This window comes from Vicugna pacos, chromosome 20 (genome assembly GCF_048564905.1).
Source record: "Vicugna pacos chromosome 20, VicPac4, whole genome shotgun sequence".
Classification (NCBI taxonomy): Eukaryota; Metazoa; Chordata; class Mammalia; order Artiodactyla; family Camelidae; genus Vicugna; species Vicugna pacos.
In genome coordinates this window covers 37232776-37250289 of record NC_133006.1, presented here as the reverse complement: position 1 = coordinate 37250289, position 17514 = coordinate 37232776, and the positions used below count along the sequence as shown (strand labels likewise).

General features: G+C 43.2%; 1 protein-coding gene across 2 annotated transcripts in view; it reads right to left on the bottom strand.

Moving 5' to 3' along the window:
- ELOVL2 (ELOVL fatty acid elongase 2) overlaps positions 1 to 17514 on the bottom strand; it is a 49280-nt gene that overhangs the window by 24659 nt on the left and 7107 nt on the right. The window contains exon 1 of one of the 2 annotated variants that reach the window (XM_072945679.1): positions 14620 to 14700. The exons of the other annotated variant lie outside the window; for it this stretch is intronic. Within the exon in view, the coding sequence (XP_072801780.1) occupies positions 14620 to 14622 (3 nt within the window). The 5' untranslated portion in view covers positions 14623 to 14700. Of the gene's footprint in view, positions 1 to 14619; positions 14701 to 17514 lie in introns of those variants that run through there. 2 annotated transcript variants of the gene reach the window in all.

The window sequence follows — 17514 nt, the reverse complement described above, 5'->3', positions numbered from 1 at the left end:
ATGAAAAGGTATTAAATAACTTGCTTTAATTTCAAGTGAATAAAATGAAATCTGCTGTACAGAACAAAGAGCATCAATTTCACAATTAAAAAATAAAGTTATTCTGTGATTCGATGCTGGATATGTGAGCAGCCCAAAAAGGTGCTAAGGTTGCAATGCAAGATAATTTGTAGTGATTATTACAACTTCTATTTCCACAGGAAGTTGCGAGTGAATACCAGACTCCTTGGAGATTTAACCCAAAGCCAGACAACTGTATTCAGGACACCTTGGAACTCTACCAGCTTCTGAATTTGGGGACATGGGGAAGAATAAAGCTCTTTCACAATTAACAGCAGCGATGAAAGGACATTCTGTTTGTATGTGCTCTGGTTATCAAGTACTGACCGGAGGGGAAGCAGGTTGGCTATTCTGCATGTACAAGTGGTGTCCTTTTAAACGGGAAAACAAAGTAAAGCTCTTAATGGTTTCTTGCAAAAGACGTGAGCCAGATTTTATTTCTAATTTTTAGGCAATAACCATACCTATCTATTCTACATCTACGTATATATTCCAATCTATTTCTATTTCTAATGTTCTAAAAATATCTACAGCATTTCAGTATATTTATGGTAAAGTCAAACGAGGTGTTCTTTTACTGCTAATAGTAAGAGACAATCTGTGAGTCGTATGGATAGACTGTTTACATTATGTGGACAGACTGTTCTATATTTTCCTTCTTTCAAGCTATAAAACCAATCAGTATGGGGAGTTACTGAGCAATCCAGAGCCTTTCCCTACTGAATGAAATCCTTATCACATCCCTTTTCTTTGTTTGAGACATATGATCCTAGTGACAGCTGATCCACACTTCGCTGTGTAAAGCCTCTTGTAAGAGGTGAAGGAAAATCACACCCTTTCCTTAACATTTTAATCCAGATAATGTCAAGTCAAATGGAGCATCATTAGCAGGCTCTAAGAGGAAAATAAATCATCAAAAGGCAAAATGCAGCTTGAGCTGTGTGTGAAAAAGATGGCCTTTTTCATGGCCACCTGACCTTCGTGACGGTTAGGGTTTTACAAACTAATTTTAGATATTTCATGTTATTTTGAGCATCTCCTGTGATATCACCTTAACTAACTAATCAACATTCAATCATCAGCCCAACAAGATCTCTCAAAGCACTGGGCTGATGGAGAGAGACAACTCTGTTTGGGGAGGGGGGGGTGTAGAGAGAAGAGAGTGGTAACACGTGTTATCTATTTGATGGACAATAAAATGCAGAAGAAAGTGATTTATTACAATCACACACCATGCGGGGCTAAGCCAATTGCCTTTGCCAAGCTACTGTGTCAAAATTAAGAAAATTATGTAAATATAAGTCTCTGACCCCCATTTTTGTTTAATTAGCACTGTATCACAACCTCCTCTCCAGGTTCTTCCTGAGCTATTGTTTTGCATCCTGCTAAATGAGCACTTTTATGACATATTACTATCCTTAATCTTACCGATAAATCATTTCTCGTCAATGGAGAACAAAAAGCATTTTGTAATGTTTTCTCAATTTTCTTTAAAGTGCTCAGTAATGGATGCTTTAAGCCCTCCCCCCTAGCCTCCCCCTCCATCTCTGCAGCCAACCAGACAGCTGACCCATTCTTTGCCTATCTAAGAATTTTGAAGCTACTATTGGAAATAAATATAAAACATAGTATATTTTTAGCTTCATATATGGTGCCAGTGTCCAAACTATGTAGGATCAATGTGTGATTTGGAAGTGAACTGAGTGGATAGAACTGAAATCAGTGAAACTGAAATCTGCAGCCTTTTAACGCTGAGTAATTTCCGTTTGGTAAGTTGGGTTACTTTAGGCATTTCATTCATTCAACAGTTTTTCAGTTTAACTTCATGCAAGCAAGGTCTTTTGAATGCTTACCTGCAGTGTAAATTTTAATAGAATTGTTTTAAAGTGAATAAATGCCTATCTGAAACAATTATAAATGTATCATAAACATTAAAATGGAGTTAAAGAAGCACAACCATTTTCAGTCATGTGAGTAATGTAAGAGATTACCAAATTTTCTTTAAAACGTGTGTGCGTCCATCTACTCCTTTGTCAACTAGAAACCAGTTGAATTCTATGAAATAAACATACCCAAAGTACGCTAATTGTTATCTTCACGATCTTATGGTTTTAAAAATATTTTCTTGGCAAAAGTCTTCACCAAGTTTTACCTTTCAGCATTCAAAGGTTATCTGATTTTCCTTTTTGAATATAGCTTTTTAGAACTGAATCGTAGAGAATGTTAACTACTATAACTAATGCAGCTATGAAAATTTACAGCGTTTTCCCTCCCAGTTTTTAACAGAAAAGGTAAATTCAGTAACACTAGTGGCGGGTAGCCCTGGGCAGTGGGTACTTTCCTGTTGGCTGGAAGCAGGTGGGGATTGGCTGCGCTGTGATTGGCTGGCTTCAGTCCGGAGGGCTGTTCCCATCGGAAGAGAACTGCCCACGAGCTGTAATAATGGCTTGTAGGCTCTCCTTTCCTTTCCTTGTCACTTACTGATTGAGTCATAAAGAAAAGCACTATACACTCCTCCATTAGTTACTTACAGCTGTCATGAAACATGTTTTTTAATTTTTTTCACTTTAAAACAATATGTCAAGGAATTCTTAATTTCAGAATTACCCCCAAAGTCATAGATTTGTTCACTATAGAAGCTATAGATGATAACTGTAATAATCAATGTAAACAGTTAGAATGTGTTCACTGGGCATCAGCCATTGTATTTATTGGGCATATTACATACTGTTAGCTCACTTAATTCTTTCAACTACTCTATAAAGTAGGTATTTTCATCTCCCTTAACAGATCAGGAAAGTGAGGCTCAGAGAAGGAAAGCAACTTGCCTAATTTCATAAAGCTAGAAAATCATGCACCACCCTGCTTGGCAGAAAGCTGCACCTTCCTGCCACTCACTCTCGCGGCGATTACTTTTCGCCAAGCCCGTGTCTGGCGTGTGGGGTCGGGCATGAGAGAGGTAATATGGCATTCAGTGCGGTCTTGCAAAGAACGGGAGTTTTACACGGGTTCTGGTCTTGGTTCTCACACTAAGCAGCTGCATAACCTTGGGCAAAACATGATCTGAGTAACATCTCCACTGTCTATAAACTGAGGAAAGTGATCCTAACTTCATGGTGAAGCGCAGGTGATTTCATACTTGTAAAAGCATCTATGATGGGGCTGTACACTGAGGAGACGCTCAATAGACAATCATTCATTCACTGTCCTGGATTTTCAAATCCCAGCTCAGCTGTGCACCATCCTGTCCTTCTATGGCCTGCATCATACCTGGATGATCTGCAGGGAGTGGCATCTTACAGGAGAAACGTCCCTTCTTTAATTAGTGTTTAACTCCACAGGGATAATTTTTTTTTAAAAAATCTTGAAGATATCTTTTTAAAAATTAAAGGAGGAAATGCAGTAGTGCAATAAAGGAGAGTAACAAAACTCCAGTTTGAGTTTTAACACTGGAAGAGGACCCCAGGAATATCCAAGATAAATGTTCCCAAAGACAGCCCCAGGTAAATTAGCTGTTGGAGGAGAGGAGGGGAGAGGATGCTGCGTGCAGTGGATCAGAGCCCTTCATGGCTGCCTTCCTATGAGGAAACATGAGCATCATGGTGTATAGCCTGAGTAAAAGTGCTTTCTTTACTCCTGCATGCTTCTTTCCCTGTACTGCCTCAGTTTCCCCTTCTGCAAAAAGGAAATTATGGCCCCAACTCCCAGGCGTGCCGTGAGGATGAGAAAATATAGGCAAGGTTCTCAGAACAGGACCTGGAACTATCTTTACTATCGAGAACGCAATACGTGTGCTTAGTTGCTATTGTTGTCAGTATTCAGCTGTGCTCTCTCTTCGCACAGGGGAATATAGCCTTATTCCTTTACTTAACGTTGAGAATGACAAGCACGCCCGCCAATTCATCCTTTAGTTCTCTAAAACTGCACGGCTGCCGAGTCTGACCTTGTATGGTCTTTCAGATGTGCACTCAGTCGGCCAAGAAGTGCTATTCAAATCAGGCCTTTAATGCAGACCCGAAATCCAAACCCATTTTTAACTTGGGAAAAATATAAAGGAATAAAAACATAAAGAAGGGTAAAATAAATATATCGCACATTAAAACTGTATCCATTTGTTTCAAATCTTTCAAAATTAAATTCATATTTACTGAATATACCTAAGTAGGTGCTGGGAACTGAGAAATACAATATAATTGATAAAGTTGTCATTCCCTTAGTATATCTCCCTAATCCTCCATCCCTTCTTCCTTCCTCAGATATAAGTATTGCAATAAATTTGATGTCAAGCCTTCTTGTCCATGTGTTTAGACACTTTATATCCGAGTATTCACAAACAAAAATAGCATTGTTTTGTACATTAAGGGTGTATATAAATGATCATATTTGATTTCTGCAGCTTGATCCAGTCATGCTGACATGCGCGGGTCTAGTTCATCCCCCATAACTGCTGTGTAGTATTCCACCAGGTGTTACTTATCCATTCCCTTCCGAGTGGATGATATTTTAGGTCATTTCCAGTTTTTTGCTATTACAAATAATTATGCTTTCTACAAATCTCTTTATGTTCATAAGTGAGAATTTCCAATTTTATTATATTGCTCTAAAAAAGTTATGGCACTTGCTACTGTCAGCGTTTTAAGTTTCTGACAAGCTCACGGGTGTGGTGCGGCTTTAAGTCTGCATTTTCTTATTACTACTGTGGTTAGGCACGTCTTTCAATGTTTATGGGCTGTGGTTTCCTCTGCAGTGAGCTGCCATTTAATAATCCTCATCCATGTTTCTGATGGATTGCTTGCCTTCTGTTCACTGATTTATAGAAGTCATTTGCATATATACACCAATCTATATTGTTATACAGATGGCAAATACCTTCTCCTAGTCTGTTGCTTGTTTTTTTAATCTCTGCCTATGGTGCCTTGTCATCTCAAGATTTAACATTTTGATACGGTCAAGCTTGTCACTTTTTATGGTTTGTTTCTTCAGTCTTGCTGAAAATACCATGGGTAGCAGGAATGCTAACTGGTATAATGAAACAAGCGATGGGGTAGGAGACAAGAGACCCTGCCTGGATGAAGTGGGTCTGAGTCTCCGGTTCCCCATTTACCAGCTGTGTGACTGAACAGAACAATCTGAGTCCGTTTCCTCTTACGTCACACCCCCGCCCATTTACCCAACGAGTGTTCTGCGGGGTCTGTTACACGCTGGCGCCACTCTAGTGTGGGAATCGCAGTGGTGAACAAGACATCCAAAGTTCTTCCCCTCACAGACCTTATACTGCAGTGGGGGGGATAGGCAATGAATAAGTAAACAAATATAATATTAAAAAAAAAAAGCAACTAACTCACATACAATTGAGATGCTGTGAAAGCGTTCTGTATTGAAAAGCATTATATAAACATATGGTATTGTGAGCATCACCATGGGGGACTGTGGAAAGTTCCAAAGTTGCTCACAAACTGAAGGTGTAATTATCCAATTTTTTTGGAAAGTGAACTGTTAGGGAGTCAAGCCATACAAGACAAAATAACTACCAGGTAGGAAAGGGTTTTATGCTGGAGAGCATCATGGACTTTGACCAGAAACCTGGAGACTTCATTCTGTTTGGTTCAAAGCCCTCCTCCAGCCTTGGCTGGATCAGTCCTCTTAGCAACAGCTTCTAGCCTCCCAGGCTGGTCTACTCGCTGCCCTCAACACGCCCAACGAGTCTCCTACTTTCCCCACCTAATCTCAGCCTCTTCTGACATCGTCCTCTCCTAAATGGTGAAAAGTAAGTCCCACATTGCCCACTTATTCTGGTCTTACACATACACTTAAATTTCTAATCAAGTTTCACTACTTCCAAACCGTCGGGGAAAGGTAGGAAAAACAGCAGGATACATATACACACATATTCTCTTTCCTCATTATTTCCAATACAACATACAAATCCAAAAATCTGCTCTATTTAGGGTTTTAGCAACTGAAGTAATGACGACCCAGTGGGAGAGGCAGAACACGGAAGACACATTTCCTTGTAACTTCCTAGGGGTTAAGGCATTAGACTGAACAGTTAAGAAGCTCAAGACACAGGCAATTTCATGCAGGCGGCTGGGCAAACAGATGAAGTTTAATCTGATTATGGGGAACTCTTAGGATTTTCCAAACTTGTGATTCAAATCCATTACACAATTACCAAAATATTCAGTTTTATGACTGCATCTACAGTTGAGAACCATTCAGTAAGAAAAACTGTTCTGAAACAGGCACATAGTTCGGCTTTTCATTTTTCACCAACAGACCTCACGGAGCCTAAAGTAAAGGAGCCGAAATCAGAGAATAAAGTCTTTATCACTTTTTCATTCTCTCCAGAAAAAGTCCTGAATGTTAAAACTAAAACCCATTATCTCAGGAATATAAACATTTTCTAAATGTAAATCCACGTAGATCAGTCAAGTTAGCGTTTCAAAAATGTCTACCCCAGGCATAGTGGAAAACGTTAGGTGTGTAAAGATGAGCATGATCAAGTTTCTGCGGGAGGCAGCACCAGTTCTGAGGATCTGTTCTCAGCTAGTTTGTGTATTATGAGGGGCTTTATACATTATCTTATTTGACCCAATATTCCCTACATGTTATTATATGTATTTTGTAGATGAGACAAATGGAGTAGAGAATTGAACCCAGGAGTGTGTGGTGAAAGAGGTTACGTTTTCACAAGTCGACAACACAAAAACAAGTGAGAACTAACACATTAGTTGGGCCCCTTTATCACCTCCTCATCCAGGCTCTCGCAGCCCCAGCTGCGAGAACCGATTAATCTTCCTAAATGATGCTTTCAACATTTGACTCTCCCATTTCAAAAACCTGGCTTACAAAACCTAGAAGAAAACTTCCTAGCTTCAGATTCAGGACTCTCTGAAATCTGACTTGATCATCCTATAATGCTGGTCCCCAGCCTCCACAAATACAAACCTTTATGCAGCACCCAGTCCCTGTGAGGTTCTCTAAAAACACAGCCTGGTCCATGAGCTGCTCATAGTATCGACTTTTCTCACATGCATGTTGCATGAGTTATTTCTCTCTGGTTCCTCACAAAGTTATTTCCCTAAATGAATGAATGTCCTGCTCGATTCTACTTTTCTCCTATTCCCTACATATCAAAATCCAACTTACTCAAGATCCAATGTGATCCCAACTCCTTCATGATCATACACCAAACGTTTTTGCTGGAAAGTTGGTCCCTCATTCCTGTGAGCCGCTAGAGCAAGATTCCAAGTTCACGTGCACCTGATTCCCAGAGTGCAGATTCTGAAGCCCCTTCACTTGGATTCAGATTCATTGCAGCTTCACCCAGCCTGGGACCGTGCATTTACACACGTCTGTGTCACTCTGTTCATGCTCCCTCTCCCCACGCTAGCTCTTGACAATGGGTTTGATTCTTTCTCCTCTCACTGAACTGCCTCGTCTTCTGAGAACTCTGGTGTCATACGGACAGTCCTGATCTCAGTTTTGTCCATCCCGAGGATTTCGGCTCTTCAATTACCAGCCGCTCCTGGCCCTGATCACAAGTGGGGCCTGATAAAGCAGCACAAGTTACTCAAGCTGTAGGGTTTAGATTATTTTTTTTTGGTAATTAATCAACTAGTCACCTTATTAGATTGTCTTATTAATGGATAACATGTTACACAGACACAAAGCACATTTACTGGCCTAAGTGACTTGATGGCTCAGCTACTGACTCGTTTCTAGGCTCGCCCTGGAGGACGCAAGATTCTCCCCCTGCACTGCAGATTTCTGGGAGCAGGAACTTTCTATTTAAATTGACAGTGCACAGCACACTGCTACTGATCACATGCTGAATGAACGAACCAATGGGCTTATCCAACCAAAAGTTTACCAAGGCAATGTATTTTCACATCTCCTTGGTGTTGATTTTAAAGAACTTGGTATTCAGCATACAGCACATTTCTCTTCCCTTCAAAGGAAGAATGAATGCAAACAGTCAATCCCAAAGATGGACTTCAGACTTACAGACACTTGTTTTATCTTGCACGAAGCAAGCACCAATGACATCAGTGTTCTTTTCAGAAACGTCTTACAACAGGGACATTTCACTTACTCTTTAAATTGTAAAAAGAAAAAGATTTATGGTATAGTTAACCTAAGTTACAAAAGGCACACAGCAGCGTCTTAGTGACACTGGCAGGACCTTCAAGGGGCTGACGTATAACCACACCATCGTTTAATGAAGAAACAGGCTTACACAACAGTAAAGGTAGTGTGCTTGGCACTGGTGAGTTGGAAACAGACTTCAGGCAGTAAATCCCCAATGACTTGTGACAAATGCCATTTCTTTTTGGGAGTCTGAACAGAGAAAAGACCAAAGGAAAGGAGGTACCGCTTTCCTTGAAAAGACAAAGAACCAAGAACTCTCTAGCCTATGGAGAAAGGGATGTGAAACAGCCTCTCAGGGCAATTCTGACAACTGAGTATTTTTCTGACAGCCCAAAGCACCCTCCCTTTTAGGCACAACTTCACTGCTGATATTCAAACAGTCATGAAATCTGCATTTCCAAAAATCAAGAAACTGCTGGCTCCAAGAGAATGGGTCTTGCCTGTAACAATTTAAGGAATGTCTCTGGAACGGGAGCAGAGAAGGTCAAAGCACAGCCATCCTCATTCTTCCCACATGCCTTCCCCTGCACAGGCCTCCCAGAGCGGAGAAGAAAGTCAGCTGATCGGGGCTGACCCTTCAGGAAAACTGAAAATGGCCTGATTGATTCTTGCATTACGAACACCTGCTGATTTCTTCTTTAAAGGCTTGAGTTAATTTTTAATCTAACTCTTCAGTATAGTAGTCAATAAACTTTTTGACCCTGCCAAAAAAATAAGGGTCTCCCAAGTTGCCATAATATCTATTAAGCTCAAAGTTTCTATTAACCACATTCTGCTAAGCCTCATAGAAAAACCAATACTCTTGATTATTTAAGTATTGGAAACAAACTCAAATGATGAACTCTCATTATGAAACAAAAATGTGCAAAGCTACCATCAGTCTCTCTGATCAATGTCCTAATACTGCAGGCATTCCACTCAAAACCAGAGACCACGTCCCTTGTGCATGTTCCCCTATTTACTATACTGGTAAGTAGATTCAGTTTGATATGCACATATTTTGTTCATGATCATCTCCGTTTAAAATGACACATTCTCTTGTGTGCCTTGTTTTCTGTATGTATGAAACAGAGCTTTAGGTTTTATATGTTTAATATGCTTAACTGTGTGTGCATATATAATACATTTATATCTCTATCCATCTATCCTTAGAATTCTGAGAAAGAAAACTACATGGGGAAGTCATTCTGATTTTTCCATTCTTATCTAAAGTTATGAGAGAAAATGCTATTCTTTCATCATATTTATATGCGAAGAGTATCTTTACACTGGTTCTTGGATAAGGCTACAGGGATTAGCAGAAAAGGTTGTATTTTTAGAATCAGAAGGTTTATGCCTGGCTTTGTTACCTCTAGTATGTGATCTTGGGTAAATCATTTATCTTCTTTGAAACTCAGTTTTCTTACCTATAAAGATGATATAGCCAAACAGGATTTTTTTCTCTCTAAAGTCTTTTGAGAGGCTTCAAAAGAGATAATGTGTGTAAAAATGCATTAAAAAACATTTAACTGATAAATATAAAATATTGCTATACTCGTGTATTCAAGTGAGAACTCAAAGCCAAAAAGACAACAAATATAAGTAAAAATAATTATTCAGTAAATTCATAAATCACATGAATTATGTGATTATATATATTATATGTTATATCATGAAATGCAAATAAAATTCTAGATTGCATGCACATTTTGATTTCAATAAGAACTAATGAAATTACAGGTTTCATTATTTAAGAATGACCTAACCTGGCCCCTTCCACAAATAAAATGATTGTGAAGTGTAAATACAGTTGTAGGCATACACACACATTGTCACTTGCTAACAGGTCCCATAGCATATGTGCCTTGGTGAAGCATCCATTAGTGAAACACGTCTAAATTGAATTGTGGTAAATAATTTTGAACGCACTGAGAGCTTGTTCTTTGAAGGAATCGTACTGTGGATACGCCTGGGAAGCAAGTGTTCATTTCCCCACCCATGCTTTGTGGATCGGAGAGGGGACAGGAAGAGAAAAGAGCAGCGCGCTGGGAACCAGCAGCACCAGCCTGCACCTAATCAGCAGCAGTTGAGCATTTACTGCATGTCAGGTGTTAGCCTCGGTGCAGGAGAGACATTACTGAGCAATGCAGACAAAAACCTGCCCCCGTGAAGCTTGCATTCAGGTCAGAAGGGCCAAATAAAAATCACATGATTTAATAAATAAGTAAATTATTAGAAAGTTCCAAGTGCTATGTAAATGAATAACTTGTTAGGTCATAGCGTTATTAAAAAAAAAAAGCAGCATAAGGAGATAAGTATGATTATGGCAGGGCAGTTCCCGTTTTCAAGAGCAGGTAAAGTGGGTCTACCTGAGAAGGCATGGGGGGAAGACTGCAGCTCAGGGGTAGAGTGCATGCTTAGCATGCACAAGGTCCTGGGTTCAATCCCTAGTACCTCCGTTAAAAAATAAATAAAGCTAATTACTCCCCCTCCCCCTCACACACAAAAAAAACAAACAAAGCAAAACAAAACAAACAAGAGTTGTCTGAAGTCACTTAAAAAAAAGTCACTTAAAAAAACTGAAGGCATTAGGAAGACAGCCACACAGCTCTTGGAGAAAGACCCAGGCAGGGGAAACAGCCAGTGCAAAGGCCCCTTTTGATTCTGAAGAAACAATCTTAAAAAGAGAGCAACCCATTTTGCCGATGAGCAACAGTGTCCCAGAGTGACTTGTTCAAGGGAACAGAGCTGCTCTAACAAAGCCGGGACAAGAAACCAGGTTTCTTGGCTCTTGGTCCAGAGCCCTTGTTCCGTTCTGTGCCTCTGTTCACCAGGCACAGAGGAAAGTGCCCTGTTCCTACAAGGCACTGAGTGACATAGGGTGACATCTCTGCCGTGGGGGGTGCAGAATTCTTCCGCTCTATTACTCAGTCAGGTCCACTGACATTTCTCGAATGGTAGATAAAGCTCAAAAATAATTTCATGTTTCTTCCCAGGGTTTATTTTCCTCCTCGCTTTATGTGTGCTTCCTTTCTTGGGTGGGTCATTTTAACATCAGGTTATCTATTAAAGTAAGTGTATTTCTTTGGATGCCTGATAAAGGAGAGGTGTTAAACATGGAAATAAGCTATAAAATAGAAAGCATTTATGACTGAGCATGAAAAAAAAGCTGGTAAAAGAGGAGAGAGCTGATAAAATGGAGAGAATGTGGAGCTGATGACTGAGGGGGGAGAGGCTGTAGGGAGCCAGGAGGAAGGGGGAGGGGGAGCCAGACCTCTGAAACATACTAGGACCAGAGCCCCAGGCACTAAGCTCCTAAGTGAAAACGATGATGAAATAAGAAGTTTCAGGTAAAAAAAGTTAAAAACAAAGAGACCACAAAAGAAGAAACCTGCAGAAAAGGCAAGCATAGTGGAAAGGGGGCTGGAAAGGAGAAGAGATTTAAAGGTATTTTCAAGTAAAATTATGAGATTATTACACAATAAACAACAAAAAGAAAAAAGAATCAGATTTCAGACACAGTAGACTTGAGAGCTGGTGGAATTACTAACAGCAAAAGGGAACAGAGAGACGTTGTCTGAAAGGTGAGCAGCTTTCTTTTGGTGATGCCAGGTTTAAGGTGGCAGTGAGGTTCTCACCAGTGGAAAGGCTCGAGCAGAGAAGAGGTGCATTTGGAAGATGGGTATCGCCTGGGGCTGTTTTGTCTAATATAGTAGCCTCGAACCACACGTGGCTGTGGAGAAACTGGCCAGCCGGAGCTGAATGTGCCATAGCAGGAAACACACATCAGATTGTGAAGACTTCATAGGGGAAAAAAGTTTAGTGTCTCACTAATTTTTTCTACACTGACTACATGTTGAAGTATTATTTGTGGGGAGTGGGTTAAATAAAATACATTAAAAATAACATCACCCATCTCTTTTTACTTTTAAGGTGACTACTAGAAAATTAACAATTACATACATGGCTGGCATTGTATGTCTCCTGGGGAGTGCTAACACAGAGCAGTAGTAGATAATTTTAGGATCACAGAAGGGAAGAGAATTGAGGGGGATCACAGACAGCATTTAGAGGTGTCTCCACTGCAAACATATGAGATAAAGAAGAACCCAAGTTATTATAATAGTTAATATTTTCTGAACACTCGAAGCACTAAGCTAGCCACATTGTGTTATCTTATTTGTTCCTCCAAACCTTATGAATTAACATTACCATCTTCTTTTACAGAAGAAAAAACTGAGGCCTAAAGAAGTTAATCTGCCCAAGGTCACAGTGAAATGTTGATGCCAGGATTCAATCCTGTGACTGACTCCCAAATTGCCACATCAACACCAAAACAATGCACACCCTGCAATTATTAAATTGTTAGTTTCAATATAACCACTTAAAATTTAACAACTTATTACAATGGTTCATTGTCAGAGTCGATGTCCTAGTTCGATTAAGAAAAAAATACAAATACACACATTTGTAACTTCAGCATTATGCTACTAATGCTGACATACTCTCACCATGCTGAGCTCAAATAAGAGCGTCCAGTGTGACTTCCTGCTCCAGTGAACATCTACTAAAACCCAAACTGGACGAGTTAAGAAGGTACACAGCTGATTGTCCAAGGGAGGTGACCCGGCACAACCCTGAGCAGCAGGGCCCTGCTTTCTGAATATAACTAGATATGCCATGTGATCCACTTAACACATATTAAACTCTTTTAGACTTATGAAAGCCCCAGAACCTCCCAAACTGTGATTTAAATGTTTTGAAGGGATCAATTACACCTCAACTAAAAAAAAAAAAAGGAGATATTCTTGGACTCGTTCCCTTACTCGTTCCAGTTCATACTAATTTGGAACAGAAGTTCAGGCCTTGAAGGACACAGCCAGTTAGCCCTAAAGATGCTCTGTCCACCCAGCTGCCAGGATGTCAAGGGCATGAAGTGACAGACTGAGGTATCAGAGATGCCACCTATACTCATCACTGAGCACCACCAAACGGAGTCCCTCTGGTCCAAGAGCATCTCTCCTCTCATCTTCACTTGAGATTCTCATCATTACCATTGTCGATTGGATGAACAATCCTGCAGCTGCACTGCTGTTTCTTATTTGTCCATTAGCATCAGTATGCTGCTTTATTGGGTTATTTATTTTTTTTAATTTACTGAGCACCTTCTATGTGCCAAGCACTGTTGGAGGTACTAGAAATACAGCAGTGAACAAAATGACAAAAATCTCTGCCCTACTGAAACTTATATTCTGGCGGCTAGCACATTCAATAAATTCAATAAACCAGATACTATATTAAATAATAGATGCTGAAGACGGGAAAAAAATTAGGCAGACAAGGGCAATATGAACTGTGGTGGGTGGGGTGGGAAAGACGAAGAGTGGCCAGGGAAGACTTCGCAGGTAATCAGATAGTTTGTGCCTGAAAGCGTAGAGGGGGCAAAAGCTAGGGCTGATAGGTGCCAGCTGGAGTGGGGAAAAGACAGGAGATTTGCATATTTTAACAAGCCCTTAAGTGGAGAGGAAACCATTTGCGAGGGAGGAGAAAGGCAGAGTATGAACCACTGAGGACAAGGAAGTCTTCACATTTTGCCGGGGACTAGCTGGTCCTTTGAGTTTAGCACACTTTCTTTTTTTATAGTCACACACCCAGACTCTGCTTCCAACACTCTCAGGCAGTCCATGGGACACTCACACACCGCGCTCTCTCTCCAGGAACAGAGCTTAACGCCCAGCAGAAAGCGTTACGAATTCGGAGCCGAGGCGCAAACTGGGAGAGCGCGCAGTTGTTGGAAGGGAAGAGGCCCCTCCATCCCGGTCCACAGATGGAAACCCACCCCCCGGCACCGCCGTGCAAACCCCGGGAGGCGCGGGCCGGCACCCAGACACACCCCCGGGGCTGCGGGCGCCGTGCTGGAGGAGAGGAAGGCATTCAACCGTTAGAGCCCCAAAGCCAGAATTTCCCGAGGCAGGGCGGGTCCCGCGCGAGGGAAGCGCCGTTCCCCGCGCCGGGAGCGGGGGGCGGCGGGTGGGAGCCGGTGCGGGGAACGCGGCCGCGGGCGGGCATGGCCGCCGCGGGAGCAGCGAGCGGTTGCCGGGCATCCCGGCGCCGCCGGCCCCGTGCATGCAACAGGGGGCTGGACGCGAGCGGGTGCCTCGAGGTGCCCGGCGGGACCGCGGGCCCGGACCGAGTGCCCGACACCGGGGGTCCCGGGGACTCGGCCGGGCCGCGCGCCCCCGCCCAAACGTTCACCGCCCCCTCCCCAGGCCCGCGCGGCCCGGCCCGGCCCGCCGTCAGCGACGGGTTCCAGCGGTCGAACCCGCGGCTCCCGCGCCGCCGCCCGCTCGGCCCCTGCCGCCCCGCGCGTCGGTCGCCGGGAGAAAGAAAGAAAGCGAGCGGCGGAGACGGCGCGCGGCCGGCACTCACCATGATCCGCGGCGACGCCGGCGGGCGGCGATGCGCTGTCCAGGGTAGCCGGCGTCCCTCTGCCCCGCGCGCCCGCCGCGCCCGCTCCTCTTACCCCCACCCACACCCACGCCCGGCGCGCGCACGCCCGCCGCCCGCGCCTCCCCGCCCCCTCGGGCTCGCGCCGCTCCCGCGCGGCGCTCCCAGCCGCGGGGCCGTTTCGGGCGCCCGCCGCTCCACGCCCCCTCCCCTCGCCGGGGCCTCGCCGGCCGCGGCGCGAGCAGGGCGGCTGGGGCGGGGCGGGCAGGCGAGCCCGCGGCCCCGGGTGGCCTCGCGCGCTCCCTCCCGGGCGCCCGGCTTCTCCCGCGCGGCCGCGGCGCCCCCTACCGGGAGGGCGGCGATTTGCAGGCCCAGCCGGCACCGGCCGCGCTCAGCCGCCCCACGTTCGCAGAGCCTCGGCGAGGACCCATCCATCACCCGCCTCTGTACGCCGATCCCGAGGCTGCGACGGCCGCAGGAGCTGGGGGAGGAGAGGAGCTGCAGAGGTCCTTCTCTTAGTTGGCTCCGTGGCTTTCAAGCACACATTAAAGGGAGACTGGCTCTTGCTCATGCTGGTTTGCGGGATGTGGTGTTTTAGAGGTAGGGGTCAGTCCGGACACTCAATTTCAGTGTGTCATTAACCTGGGGTAGTAGAATATAGTAGAATATGAATTCTCAATGTAGATATTCTCAGACATTATTGTGTATGCATTGCACCTGATGATTTAATCAACTACAGAGACCTGGGACTCATCAAGGTGATCACAGGTGTAGACCAGGAATACAAAATTCTAACAAGCATCACAAGTGATGCTGATGCAAGCAGGTGGTCCATGGACCACATTTTGAGAACACAAGTCCATCATCTACTTAGGGAGAGCTTAAGTCTGTTTTTCTAACAACAGTAAGGGGAGATTTGACAGCCAACCTTTAGGCATTGTGCTGTTTGCTTGTAGGAATTGTACCACTGATGTCATGTAGACCCTGCAAATGCACAGCAGGTTAACACACGAAACTCTTAAATTCTGAATTATCCCTATACTTACCTCTGCCATTTAGCCTGATAATCGTTATTTTACATTTATTATCTAAAAACGCATATCAACTGATAGGGCCAGAAGGAGACCTAAAAAGTCACCAATATGTTATCTTTTTCTTAGAATATTATTTTATGGCTTTTCTTGTCACTACAATAAAGAAGCTAAGGAGAGGGCAACTGCCAGAGCATTTTTCTTCCCCCACCAATTATTTCATTAAACAGAAAAAGGAAGTGGTTCTGCCTCTGTAAACACAGGACTGGGGTAGTACTGTAACATTCTGACCAGATGTAACATGAATTCCCACTTATTTACCAATAAAAGTACTTTAATATGCCATCAACATGCTTTTATAAAAATTTTCTTCCTTTTATCCTATGTTCTCTTGTATGGATTACTCACTTATAATTTATTGTGACTTTAAATCAATCTGCTTTTCTCCAGAATATTTGCATTTTTAGGCCAATAATAATAATAGAAACAGCCCCTGGAAACCACATACTCTGCCTTTGTGTAAAGTAACTCTACCTATGTGTATGGTCAGGCCATTCAAGATGGCTGTTCTCTTGTTCTCTGTACAGCCCCTGCTTCACTCACGTGACTATCCAGTCCTCTTAATTATAGGGCTTAATCAGTAACTTTCTAGTGCTTGCTCCCTGCCCCAGCTGCTGGTTTCTCTGGGAACTGATGAGCCACCCTGACATCACTTCCCCCTGTAAATGGTAGCCGCCTCCTCCCCTAGACTGCTGCCATGTCCTGCCTGCCGTCCGCCATCCACAGTGGGGGACTGCTCCAGGCCCTTTTGTTTCAGACCTGTGAGCTTCCCTATTGGATAAACTGTTGATGTCTCTGTCGCTGTCTCCAGGCTCTTGCTTTGGTCCAGAGGCTGGGGGCAACTACAAGGCATGCAGACCTGTGGGGTGCAGCCCAACGCTATGAAGTTAGAAATGAAAAGTAGTAAGATGAAGAGGAAACCCAGACAAAGCCTCCCTGCACAAGTCAATTACCTCCAACAAACTGAGTGCATCTTTCACTCAGTAACATCAGGGCTATGGATTTACAACAAAGCAACATACGTATATGTTGCTCATTTGGTTGTTAGGGAGTAACAAGTGGACAAGCCTCACCTCGGATCAATCCAGGTAAAAAGAGATTTATGTTCATTCATTTAAAAATCTTTTCTGAGCACTGTGTTCCAGTACAATGTTCTAAAGCAGGGGTTGGCAAACTACAGCCACAGGACAGATCTGGCCAGCTGCCTCGGTTTTTGTAAATAAAGTTTTACTAGAGCACAGCTATGTCCATACGTTTACACGTGGTCTCGGGCAGATTTCACGCTACAATGGCAGAGTTGAGTAGCTGTGATGGAAACCATAGGGCCTGCAGGTCCTCAAATATCTACTGTTTGGCCCTTAACAACAAAATAAAAATGTGCCAACCCTTATTGACTCCAGATGTTATGAATAATGCCTTGGACACTACAAATAGATCCTTGTCTTTTGTGAGGCTTCTATTTTAATGGGAAAGAAGAATACAATAAACAAAACAATTTTAGATAGAGAAGTGGTATAAAGAAATAATATTATGAAAGAGAGTGACTTGATGGGAGGAGGCACTTTGGAGAGGCTGGTCAGGAAAGTCTCTCTAAGCAGATGACATCTGTGTTGAGATTTCAGTGGCAGAACAAGCCAGCTATGAAACCATGAGAAAAATCTACAGGAGATTCTTCTAGATGAAGAAAATGCTCTGAGACAGAAAAGTTGGGCTCTACTTTTAAGGACTTATGTACCCAAGGATCCTGGCCCTGGTAGGACGTTCTCAAATGATGTCTACCTGTCAG